Genomic DNA, 12,712 nt, shown 5'->3' on the forward strand with positions numbered 1-12,712 from the left:
CAATGTTTCCAGATCTGTAAGGTGGAAGCAATATGGGGGGTTCAACTTGAGACTGGCTGGTTGTGTTGCCCTGAAGGAGCAGTTTCTCTACAGGTGTTCTCATCCTGTTTCTATCCTAGCCCAGTACAACTCACCCTACTTTCTGAGGATGTTCTCATCCTGTTTCTATCCTAGTCCAGTACAACTCACCCTACTTTCTGAGGGTGTTCTCATCCTGTTTCTATCCTAGTCCAGTACAACTCACCATACTTTCTGAGGGTGTTCTCATCCTGTTTCTATCCTAGTCCAGTACAACTCACCCTACTTTCTGAGGGTGTTCTCATCCTGTTTCTATCCTAGTCCAGTACAACTCACCGTACTTTCTTTCCATGCTCAGTGATCTTGGTCACGTTGAGAATACCACACTTCTCCGAAGGCTGCAGAGAAACAATGAGAGAAGTCATCACATGTAGACAGAGCCAGACACAACTGACAGGGAAAAAAGCAAGACAGTCTGCGTCCCAAATGACACCACATTTCCTATATAGTGCACTACTTTTGACCAAAAGTACTGCACTATGTAGGTAATAGGGTGCCATATGGGACACAGACAGACAACAAGCAGACCAAACAAACAGACGGATAGAAAAAGTAGCATTACGGTAGAGCGTCAGAAAGTAGCGTTATGGTAGAGCGTCAGAAATTAGCGTTACGGTAGAGCGTCAGAAAGCAGCGTTACGGTAGAGCGTCAGAAAGCAGCGTTACGGTAGAGCGTCAGAAAGCAGCGTTACGGTAGAGCGTCAGAAAGCAGCGTTACGGTAGAGCGTCAGAAAGCAGCATTACGGTAGAGCGACAGAAAGCAGCATTACGGTAGAGCGTCAGAAAGCAGCATTACGGTAGAGCGTCAGAAATTAGCGTTACGGTAGAGCGTCAGAAAGCAGCGTTACGGTAGAGCGTCAGAAAGCAGCGTTACGGTAGAGCGTCAGAAATTAGCGTTACGGTAGAGCGACAGCAAGTAGCGTTACGGTAGAGCGTCAGAAAGCAGCGTTACGGTAGAGCGTCAAAGCAGCGTTACGGTAGAGCGTCAGAAAGCAGCGTTACGGTAGAGCGTCAGAAAGCAGCGTTACGGTAGAGCGTCAGAAAGCAGCGTTACGGTAGAGCGTCAGAAAGCAGCGTTACGGTAGAGCGTCAAAGCAGCGTTACGGTAGAGCGTCAAAGCAGCGTTACGGTAGTGCGTCAAAGCAGCGTTACAGTAGAGCGTCAAAGCAGCGTTACGGTAGAGCGTCAAAGCAGCGTTACGGTAGAGCGTCAAAGCAGCGTTACAGTAGAGCGTCAAAGCAGCGTTACAGTAGAGCGTCAAAGCAGCGTTACAGTAGAGCGTCAAAGCAGCGTTACGGTAGAGCGTCAAAGCAGCGTTACGGTAGAGCGTCAAAGCAGCGTTACGGTAGAGCGTCAAAGCAGCGTTACGGTAGTGCGTCAAAGCAGCGTTACAGTAGAGCGTCAAAGCAGCGTTACGGTAGTGCGTCAAAGCAGCGTTACAGTAGAGCGTCAAAGCAGCGTTACAGTAGAGCGTCAAAGCAGCGTTACGGTAGAGCGACAGAAATATAAGCTTAGTAAGACTGGCAACAATTCACAAAATTTCCTCACAGTTTGAATTGAAATAGATTTCCCCACAGCTCAGTCTGTGTTACTGCCATCACCACCGTGATCATCATCACCATCACCACCACCGTGATCATCATCATGACCGTCACCAGAATCATCACCGTCATCATCATCATCATCATGACCGTCACCAGAATCATCACCGTCATCATCATCATCATCATTATCATGACCGTCACCAGAATCATCACCGTCATCATCATCATGACTGTCACCATTATGACCGTCACCATTATCATGGATGTCACCAGGATCATCATCGCCATCATTATCATGACCGTCACCATTATCATGACCGTCACCATTATCATGACCGTCACCATTATCATGAACGTCACCATTATCATGACCGTCGCCATTATCATGACCGTCACCATTATCATGACCGTCACCATTATGACCGTCACCATTATCGTGACCTTTACCAGGATCATCACCCTCATCATTATCATCAGTTCCAGTGCAGGGAGAAGAAACAGAGTCACCATTGAAGACAGCAACTGAGAAAAGACTAAAAGGCCTTGGCTGGCCGACAAGTCAGGAAGTCAGCCACAGCTCAGGGAAGGGGGAGAGGAGTATACAGAGAACAGAGGGAGGAGAAGGAGAGGGGGATACTAACGGAGGTAGGGGACTTGGGAGACGAGGGGTCTGAGGAGTCAGAGTCTGGAGAGCCAGGGACCTTGGGGCCCAACGCACCGTCCTAGTAATCAGAATGACAACAACACCGACTAATTACTACAGAGAATTGCAGAGACTGGGTTCAAATAATATTTAAAATCATTCAAATATTTTTAGCGTTTGCTTTAGCCTGCCTGGGGTGTTAGATGGGCGGAGTTTGAACTTTGGCATCTATAACATTGATTCCATGGTGCCAGGCAAGTTCAATCAAGCACAGAGAAAGTATTTGTAAAGATTTGAAATAGTATTTGAACCCAGGTCTGCAGAGACTACCATGGTTACCGGAGTAAACAAACACATAAGGAATGAGCGTTTACATGGACACCAAGAGTTGAGGAAATGGTTGAATGTTAATTATGAATTATTTTAAAATAACAATTGAACCATGCATGCAATGACAGGATATGACACATTTCAATGAAGGAAGCTCAAATCACAAGTGACAGAGAAAATAGAGGTTGATATCGTCATGCCTGTATCACTACTAGATTATAGATCCCAAACAGGTTTAAGGGCACGGCCATGAGAAGTGATCATTGGGCCATGATAGGTGATCATTGGGTCATGATACGTGATCATTGGGTCAAGATAAGTGATCATTGGGCAATGATACGTGATCATTGGGCCATGATAAGTGATCATTGGGCCATGATACGTGACCATTGGGCAATGATACGTGATCATTGGGCCATGATAAGTGATCATTGGGCCATGATACGTGACCATTGGGCCATGAGAAGTGATCATTGGGCCATGATAGGTGATCATTAGGTCATGAGAAGTGATCATTGGGTCATGATAGGTGATCCGTGGGTCATGATAGGTGATCCTTGGGTCATGATAGGTGATCCTTGGGTCATGATAGGTGATCCTTGGGTCATGATAGGTGATCCTTGGGTCATGATAGGTGATCCTTGGGTCATGATAGGTGATCCTTGGGTCATGATAGGTGATCCTTGGGTCATGATAGGTGATCCTTGGGTCATGATAGGTGATCCTTGGGTCATGATAGGTGATCCTTGGGTCATGATAGGTGATCCTTGTGTCATGATAGGTGATCCTTGGGTCATGATAGGTGATCCTTGGGCCATGATAGGTGATCATTGGGTCATGATAACTGATCATTGGGCCATGATAACTGATCATTGGGCCATGATAACTGATCATTGGGCCATGACTAGTGATCATTGGGCCACTCAAATGATTGGCATCTTACCATTCAAACAATGAATCCTGATCTAGGATAACTATTCAAAACATGAAATGATTTGGCTTGCTCTAAAAGGATTTGGCTAAAAGCAAATCTACCCGCACTATCATTGGGCCATGAGAAGTGATCATTGGGCCATGACTAGTGATCAGTGGGCCATGAGAAGTGATCATTGGGCCATGAGAGGTGATCATTGGGCCATGACTAGTGATCAGTGGGCCATGAGAAGTGATCATTGGGCCATGAGAAGTGATCATTGGGCCATGAGAAGTGATCATTGGGTCATGAGAAGTGTCATGTGAATCAGAAGAGCAGGAATTAAAAAGGAAAGAGGATGAGGCAGAACTCAGTGATGGCAACAAGGAAAGTGATTGGTCTGATTGGATGAGATCATTCTTGCGCTCAGTGATTATCATGCTAGACCAGAGGTGGGCAGCTCCAGTCCTCGGGGTCCTGATTGGTGTCACACTTTTGCCCCAGCAAACACACCTGACCCCAATAAATCACCTAATCAGGGTCTTCAGTTTAGAATGACATGTGATTAATCAGCTGTGTTTAATAGGATGGAGAAGAAGAGTTACACCAATCAGGACCCAGAGGACTGCAGTTGTCCACCCATGTGCAAGGTTGATTGGCTGCTGTGATTTGAGGGCGGGGTGTATAGGGCACGGAGGGAGGGGGCACTGACTTGTGTCTGTCTGTAGGGGTGAGGGCGACCAGAACCTGTACGGAAACGCCTGATGTTTTTGATGAGCCGCTGCAGAACAGAATCATGAGTCTACAGTGTGTCAGTGCAACCCGATTCTGTTAACGCCTGCTGTTTTTAACACACAGGGAACCCGGATGCCACACCTCACATCCTAAACACACTCACAGGACAAGACACTTCAGAGACCTGGTTGGAAAAGAAACCGTAGCTATGGAATTAGAGATGTAGGAAGTACATCCGTTCTGCTGCGGACGTCTGGAGATTGATATTAACATCCCAAATGACATCCTATCCTTCACGTAGTGCACTACTACCGGAGAGCACTCCTATGTGTACTGTTGAAAAGCAGTGGACTATATAGGGAATAGCATTTGAGACACAGCCAGAATGTGACAGGGCGTCTGTCTCACCTTGTCGTTGGTGTCCAGCACGTTGGTGCTGTTTGCCCACTTGGTCAGGACGATGGGCGCCACGTGTTTCCTATCCAGACTGTGGCTCTTAGAGGTCCGGTCTCCTCTACCAGGTAGAGGGGGGGAGTGTTGGTACTGCAGAGAGGAGAGAGGAGGGGGGAGTGTTGGTACTTATAAACACCAACACTATCAACTAAAAATACTAACTTAACACTTACACTAACTAATATGAAAGTAAAAAGCCTGAATAACTTGGGGGACTAGCAATCAAAGTAAAACAGTGAGGTAGTGTAGAGGAGCGTACCAAAGTAAAACAGTGAGGTAGTGTAGAGGAGCGTACCAAAGTAAAACAGTGAGGTAGTGTAGAGGAGCGTACCAAAGTAAAACAGTGAGGTAGTGTAGAGGGCCGTACCAAAGTAAAACAGTGAGGTAGTGTAGAGGGCCGTACCAAAGTAAAACAGTGAGGTAGTGTAGAGGGCCGTACCAAAGTAAAACAGTGAGGTAGTGTAGAGGAGCGTACCAAAGTAAAACAGTGAGGTAGTGTAGAGGGCCGTACCAAAGTAAAACAGTGAGGTAGAGTAGAGGAGCGTACCAAAGTAAAACAGTGAGGTAGTGTAGAGGAACGTACCAAAGTAAAACAGTGAGGTAGTGTAGAGGAACGTACCAAAGTAAAACAGTGAGGTAGTGTAGAGGGCCGTACCAAAGTGAAACAGTGAGGTAGTGTAGAGGGCCGTACCAAAGTAAAACAGTGAGGTAGAGTAGAGGAGCGTACCAAAGTAAAACAGTGAGGTAGAGGAGCGTACCAAAGTAAAACAGTGAGGTAGTGTAGAGGAGCGTACCAAAGTAAAACAGTGAGGTAGTGTAGAGGAACGTACCAAAGTAAAACAGTGAGGTAGTGTAGAGGAACGTACCAAAGTAAAACAGTGAGGTAGTGTAGAGGAGCGTACCAAAGTAAAACAGTGAGGTAGTGTAGAGGACCGTACCAAAGTAAAACAGTGAGGTAGAGTAGAGGACCGTACCAAAGTAAAACAGTGAGGTAGTGTAGAGGAGCGTACCAAAGTAAAACAGTGAGGTAGTGTAGAGGACCGTACCAAAGTAAAACAGTGAGGTAGTGTAGAGACACGTACCAAAGTAAAACAGTGAGGTAGTGTAGAGGACCGTACCACAGTAAAACAGTGAGGTAGTGTAGAGGAGCGTACCAAAGTAAAACAGTGAGGTAGTGTAGAGGAGCGTACCAAAGTAAAACAGTGAGGTAGTGTAGAGGACCGTACCAAAGTAAAACAGTGAGGTAGTGTAGAGGACCGTACCAAAGTAAAACAGTGAGGTAGTGTAGAGGAGCGTACCAAAGTAAAACAGTGAGGTAGTGTAGAGGACCGTACCAAAGTAAAACAGTGAGGTAGTGTAGAGGAGCGTACCAAAGTAAAACAGTGAGGTAGTGTAGAGGAGCGTACCAAAGTAAAACAGTGAGGTAGTGTAGAGGACCGTACCAAAGTAAAACAGTGAGGTAGTGTAGAGGACCGTACCAAAGTAAAACAGTGAGGTAGTGTAGAGGAGCGTACCAAAGTAAAACAGTGAGGTAGTGTAGAGGACCGTACCAAAGTAAAACAGTGAGGTAGAGTAGAGGAACGTACCAAAGTAAAACAGTGAGGTAGTGTAGAGGAGCGTACCAAAGTAAAACAGTGAGGTAGTGTAGAGGGCCGTACCAAAGTAAAACAGTGAGGTAGTGTAGAGGAGCGTACCAAAGTAAAACAGTGAGGTAGTGTAGAGGAGCGTACCAAAGTAAAACAGTGAGGTAGTGTAGAGGAGCGTACCAAAGTAAAACAGTGAGGTAGTGTAGAGGAGCGTACCAAAGTAAAACAGTGAGGTAGTGTAGAGGAGCGTACCAAAGTAAAACAGTGAGGTAGTGTAGAGGAGCGTACCAAAGTAAAACAGTGAGGTAGTGTAGAGGAATGTACCAAAGTAAAACAGTGAGGTAGTGTAGAGGAGCGTACCAAAGTAAAACAGTGAGGTAGTGTAGAGGAGCGTACCAAAGTAAAACAGTGAGGTAGTGTAGAGGAACGTACCAAAGTAAAACAGTGAGGTAGTGTAGAGGAGCGTACCAAAGTAAAACAGTGAGGTAGTGTAGAGGGCCGTACCAAAGTAAAACAGTGAGGTAGTGTAGAGGAGCGTACCAAAGTAAAACAGTGAGATAGTGTAGAGGAGCGTACCAAAGTAAAACAGTGAGGTAGTGTAGAGGAGCGTACCAAAGTAAAACAGTGAGGTAGTGTAGAGGAGCGTACCAAAGTAAAACAGTGAGGTAGTGTAGAGGAGCGTACCAAAGTAAAACAGTGAGGTAGTGTAGAGGAACGTACCAAAGTAAAACAGTGAGGTAGTGTAGAGGAGCGTACCAAAGTAAAACAGTGAGGTAGTGTAGAGGAGCGTACCAAAGTAAAACAGTGAGGTAGTGTAGAGGAACGTACCAAAGTAAAACAGTGAGGTAGTGCAGAGGAACGTACCAAAGTAAAACAGTGAGGTAGTGTAGAGGAACGTACCAAAGTAAAACAGTGAGGTAGTGTAGAGGAACGTACCAAAGTAAAACAGTGAGGTAGTGTAGAGGAACGTACCAAAGTAAAACAGTGAGGTAGTGTAGAGGAGCGTACCAAAGTAAAACAGTGAGGTAGTGTAGAGGAGCGTACCAAAGTAAAACAGTGAGGTAGTGTAGAGGAGCGTACCAAAGTAAAACAGTGAGGTAGTGTAGAGGAGCGTACCAAAGTAAAACAGTGAGGTAGTGTAGAGGAACGTACCAAAGTAAAACAGTGAGGTAGTGTAGAGGAGCGTACCAAAGTAAAACAGTGAGGTAGTGTAGAGGAGCGTACCAAAGTAAAACAGTGAGGTAGTGTAGAGGACCGTACCAAAGTAAAACAGTGAGGTAGTGCAGAGGAACGTACCAAAGTAAAACAGTGAGGTAGTGTAGAGGAACGTACCAAAGTAAAACAGTGAGGTAGTGTAGAGGAACATACCAAAGTAAAACAGTGAGGTAGTGTAGAGGAGCGTACCAAAGTAAAACAGTGAGGTAGTGTAGAGGAGCGTACCAAAGTAAAACAGTGAGGTAGTGTAGAGGAGCGTACCAAAGTAAAACAGTGAGGTAGTGTAGAGGAGCGTACCAAAGTAAAACAGTGAGGTAGTGTAGAGGAACGTACCAAAGTAAAACAGTGAGGTAGTGTAGAGGAACGTACCAAAGTAAAACAGTGAGGTAGTGTAGAGGAGCGTACCAAAGTAAAACAGTGAGGTAGTGTAGAGGAGCGTACCAAAGTAAAACAGTGAGGTAGTGTAGAGGAACGTACCAAAGTAAAACAGTGAGGTAGTGTAGAGGAACGTACCAAAGTAAAACAGTGAGGTAGTGTAGAGGAACGTACCAAAGTAAAACAGTGAGGTAGTGTAGAGGAACGTACCAAAGTAAAACAGTGAGGTAGTGTAGAGGAGCGTACCAAAGTAAAACAGTGAGGTAGTGTAGAGGAGCGTACCAAAGTAAAACAGTGAGGTAGTGTAGAGGAACGTACCAAAGTAAAACAGTGAGGTAGTGTAGAGGAACGTACCAAAGTAAAACAGTGAGGTAGTGTAGAGGAGCGTACCAAAGTAAAACAGTGAGGTAGTGTAGAGGAACGTACCTTGGGCAGCTCCCACTCTGACCTGGAGCCATCAGCACTGTAGTAGTAGGCTCTGCCCTGTTCATCCACATGCTTTATCCACTGGACGGACACAGGAGATGAGATACACCAATTTACTAGACCATGACGTTCAAGAAGACAGAAATGTCTGTCTTTTGTCAGCGGTCTATGAGCCATGCTAAATATGTGATAGTGTGTGGTGTAGTGGGCCAGTCTAAATATGTGATAGTGTGTGGTGTAGTGGGCCAGTCTAAATATGTGATAGTGTGTGGTGTAGTGGGCCAGTCTAAATATGTGATAGTGTGTGGTGTAGTGGGCCAGTCTAAATATGTGGTAGTGTGTGGTGTAGTGGGAATATAGACACTACACGTGACAGTACAGTCTGTAATTCAGCCGAGAGAGATCAATAGAGAGAGATCAATAGAGAGAGAGATCACTAGTGTTAGAGATCAATAGAGAGAAAGATCACTAGAGAGAGATCAATAGAGAGAGAGATCACTAGTGTTAGAGATCAATAGAGAGATAGATCACTAGAGAGAGATCAATAGAGAGAAAGATCACTAGTGTTAGAGATCAATAGAGAGATAGATCACTAGAGAGAGATCAATAGAGAGAAAGATCACTAGAGATCAATAGAGAGAGAGCGATCAAGAGAGATAAATAGAGATCAACCGAGAGAGATAAATAGAGATCAACAGAGAGACAGAGGAGATCAACAGAAAGAGAGATCAACAAAGAGAGATCAACAGAAAGAGAGATCAACAGAAAGAGAGATCAACAGAAAGAGAGATCAACAAAGAGAGATCAACAGAAAGAGAGATCAACAGAAAGAGAGATCAACAGAAAGAGAGATCAACAAAGAGAGATCAACAGAAAGAGAGATCAACAAAGAGAGATCAACAGAAAGAGAGATCAACAAAGAGAGATCAACAGAAAGAGAGATCAACAAAGAGAGAGATCAACAGAAAGAGAGATCAACAGAAAGAGAGATCAACAAAGAGAGATCAACAGAGAGGGAGATCAACAGAGAGGGAGATCAACAGAAAGAGAGATCAACAAAGAGAGATCAACAAAGAGAGATCAACAAAGAGAGATCAACAAAGAGAGATCAACAAAGAGAGATCAACAAAGAGAGATCAACAGAAAGAGAGATCAACAAAGAGAGATCAACAGAAAGAGAGATCAACAAAGAGAGATCAACAAAGAGAGATCAACAGAAAGAGAGATCAACAAAGAGAGATCAACAGAAAGAGATCAACAGAAAGAGAGATCAACAGAAAGAGAGATCAACAGAAAGAGAGATCAACAGAAAGAGAGATCAACAGAAAGAGACCCCGGTACCTTCTCATTAGTATAATCACTGACATACAGAGTGTGTCCATGCTCATCCAGCTCTTCTGACCAACCCCGGGGCGGGTAGCTGTACTGGCTGTCTGATTGGCTAGAATACGTGCTGTGGCAGTTGTCCTCCAACAACAGAGGCTGGAACCGACCAATGGACAGCGAGAGGGGAGGAAGGAAGGACGGGGAGAGAGAGAGCGGCGGAGTCGTCTATGATTAGGGAGGGAAACGGGAGAGGGAGGGAAACGGGAGAGGGAGGGAAACGGGAGAGGAAGGGTGAGGCAGAGAGAAAGGGAGAGAGGGAGGAGAGAGATAGAGAGGACCAATCACCATTGAATTATGTATGCACAGAGAGTAGAAAGCACCAATCAGTAGTCATCATGAATTACAGTCAGTGCTATTGATGCCTCCGTCACCCATAATGTCCTCTAAAACACAAGACATTTACAGCACAGTAAAGCACCAGTCCTGGGTTCAAATACTGTGACTTCTGCTCTCGTCTGTAGCGTCAGAAGAGAAGGGTTTGAAGCTTTGGGATTAAAAGGGATACTTTGGGATGTTGTCCCTTTAACTACCTTCATACTGGACACAGAGACATTAAAATGGTATCCAGTTCAGCGGACTCTGGGGAGGTAGATAAAAGGCCTCATTGCCAAAATCCAGAAGTAATCCTTTAAAGGAAATCTCCGCTCAAAAATGTTTTTGTATTTTCTTCATTAGTCCACTGATACAGTCCCAAAACGTGTTGCATGTCTTCAAGTATTTGCATCATGATGATGTGGTCGGTGACACTTCGCATCTTGAAAGTCCGATATCTTAAAAACCTTGACTGCTGACATGCAAAACACTTGAGGGTTTTATCAACACTGGACAAATGAAAACAAATGACAAGATAACGTTTTTGACTGGAGTTTCCCTTAAAGTCCATTAAACCAGGAAAATGAAATCAAGCATAGGTAAACATTTTTTACATGACTTCAAATAGTATTTGAACCCAGGTGTGTAAAACACAGAGAGTTGAAGACAGCATGAACATCAAAGCACCCTACTGAGTCTGAACACTGTTACTGTCTGGCCAGACAGAGGACACTGCAGTAACAGCCCCCTACTGAGTCTGAACACTGTTACTGTGTGGCCAGACAGAGGATACTGCAGTAACAGCCCCCTACTGAGTCTGAACACTGTTACTGTGTGGCCAGACAGAGGATACTGCAGTAACAGCAAACTAATGAGTCTGAACACTGTTACTGTGTCTGGCCAGACAGAGGTTACTGCAGTAACAGCCCCCTACTGAGTCTGAACACTGTTACTGTGTGTGGCCAGACAGAGGATACTGCAGTAACAGCCCCCTACTGAGTCTGAACACTGTTACTGTGTGTGGCCAGACAGAGGATACTGCAGTAACAGCCCCCTACTGACTCTGAACACTGTTACTGTGTGTGGCCAGACAGAGGATACTGCAGTAACAGCCCCCTACTGACTCTGAACACTGTTACTGTGTGTGGCCAGACAGAGGATACTGCAGTAACAGCCCCCTACTGACTCTGAACACTGCTACTGTGTGTGGCCAGACAGAGGATACTGCAGTAACAGCCCCCTACTGAGTCTGAACACTGTTACTGTGTGGCCAGACAGAGGATACTGCAGTAACAGCCCCCTACTGAGTCTGAACACTGTTACTGTCTGGCCAGAGAGGATACTGCAGTAACAGCCCCCTACTGAGTCTGAACACTGTTACTGTGTCTGGCCAGACAGAGGTTACTGCAGTAACAGCACCCTACTGAGTCTGAACACTGTTACTGTGTGTGGCCAGACAGAGGATACTGCAGTAACAGCAAACTAATGAGGTTGGGACCAGTTTGAGGAGCACCGACTGCTTCTGGCCACAAGGTGGCAGTGTGGTGCAAATATCATCATTCTGGAGACCGCAGCGAAATATACTGTATCTGTGATCCTGCCGGAACGCAGCAGTGATTCTTTCTGACTAATGTGTTTGGACGGGCGTGTTTGAGAGCACAACCACATATACCTCATGACATAAATGTGTTTGAATTTGCTTGTTTCTGTACCTAAGTGTGTGTTTGTGTGTGTGTTTGAGTAAGTGTGTGTGTGTATGTGTTTGAGTAAGTGTGTGTGTGTGTGTGTGTGTGTGTGCGCGTGTTTGAGTAAGTATGTGTGTTTTAGTAAGTACCGTAATTGCTGGACTATTAAGCGCACCTGAATATAAGCCGTACCCACTGATTTTTTTACAAATATGTATTTTGTACATAAATAAACCGCACACGTCTATAAGCCGCAAGTGCCTACCCGTACATTGAAACAAATGAACTTTACACAGCCTTTAAACGAAACACGGCTTGTAACAAAAATAAAAAATAAATAGCAGTAAACAGTAGCCTACCAAGAAAGCCAAACTTCATTGCGGTGGCGATTGTTTTGGCTTTCAGTCGGATCTGCACAGTTCCAACGTCTTATCATCGACTCATTAAGGCCAAGCTCCCGTGCAGCAGCTCTATTTCCTTTTCCAACAGCCAGATCGATCGCCTTCAACTTGAAAGCTGCATCATATGCATTTCTCCGTGTCTTTGCCATGATGAGGGTGACAAAATGACTACCGTAATCAGAATGATGGCAAGTTTGAGCGCGCTCGATTTACGTCACATTATGTGACGGTGCTCAGTTTTTTGGCGGCATGAATCTTGTGAAAAAAATAAATAAAAAAAAACATAAATTAGCCGCGTCATTGTATAAACCGCGAGGTTCATAGCGTGGGAAAAAAGTAGCGGCTTATAGTCCGGAAATTACGGTATGTGTGTTTGAGTAAGTATGTGTGTTTGAGTAAGTGTGTGTGTGTGTGTAAGTGTGTGTGTGTGTGTTTGAGTAAGTGTGTGTGTGTGTGTTTGAGTGTGTGTGTGTGTGTGTGTGTGTGTGTGTGTGTGTGTGTGTGCGCGCGCGCGCGCGTTTGAGTAAGTATGTGTGTTTGACTAAGGGTGTGTGTGTGTGTTTGAGTAAGTGTGTGTGTGTTTGAGTAAGTGTGTGTGTGTGTGGGTGTGTGTGCAAGTGTGTGTGTGTG

At 45.1% G+C, this 12,712-nt stretch overlaps 1 protein-coding gene across 6 annotated transcripts in view; it reads right to left on the bottom strand.

The window, feature by feature from the left end:
* Positions 1 to 12,712, bottom strand: part of LOC139550248 (rho GTPase-activating protein 12-like) — a 100,952-nt gene that overhangs the window by 21,306 nt on the left and 66,934 nt on the right. The window contains exons 5-10 of one of the 6 annotated variants that reach the window (XM_071360997.1): positions 9,640 to 9,849; positions 8,299 to 8,379; positions 4,652 to 4,786; positions 4,221 to 4,289; positions 2,264 to 2,344; positions 355 to 416 (exon numbers count right to left, since the gene is read on the bottom strand). In XM_071360997.1, the coding sequence (XP_071217098.1) occupies positions 355 to 416; positions 2,264 to 2,344; positions 4,221 to 4,289; positions 4,652 to 4,786; positions 8,299 to 8,379; positions 9,640 to 9,849 (638 nt within the window). The remainder of the gene's footprint in view (positions 1 to 354; positions 417 to 2,263; positions 2,345 to 4,220; positions 4,290 to 4,651; positions 4,787 to 8,298; positions 8,380 to 9,639; positions 9,850 to 12,712) is intronic. The other 5 variants (XM_071361001.1, XM_071360998.1, XM_071360999.1 and 2 more) reach the window with 5 other exon arrangements.

The sequence above is a fragment of the Salvelinus alpinus genome, chromosome 23 (genome assembly GCF_045679555.1).
Source record: "Salvelinus alpinus chromosome 23, SLU_Salpinus.1, whole genome shotgun sequence".
NCBI lineage: Eukaryota > Metazoa > Chordata > Actinopteri > Salmoniformes > Salmonidae > Salvelinus > Salvelinus alpinus.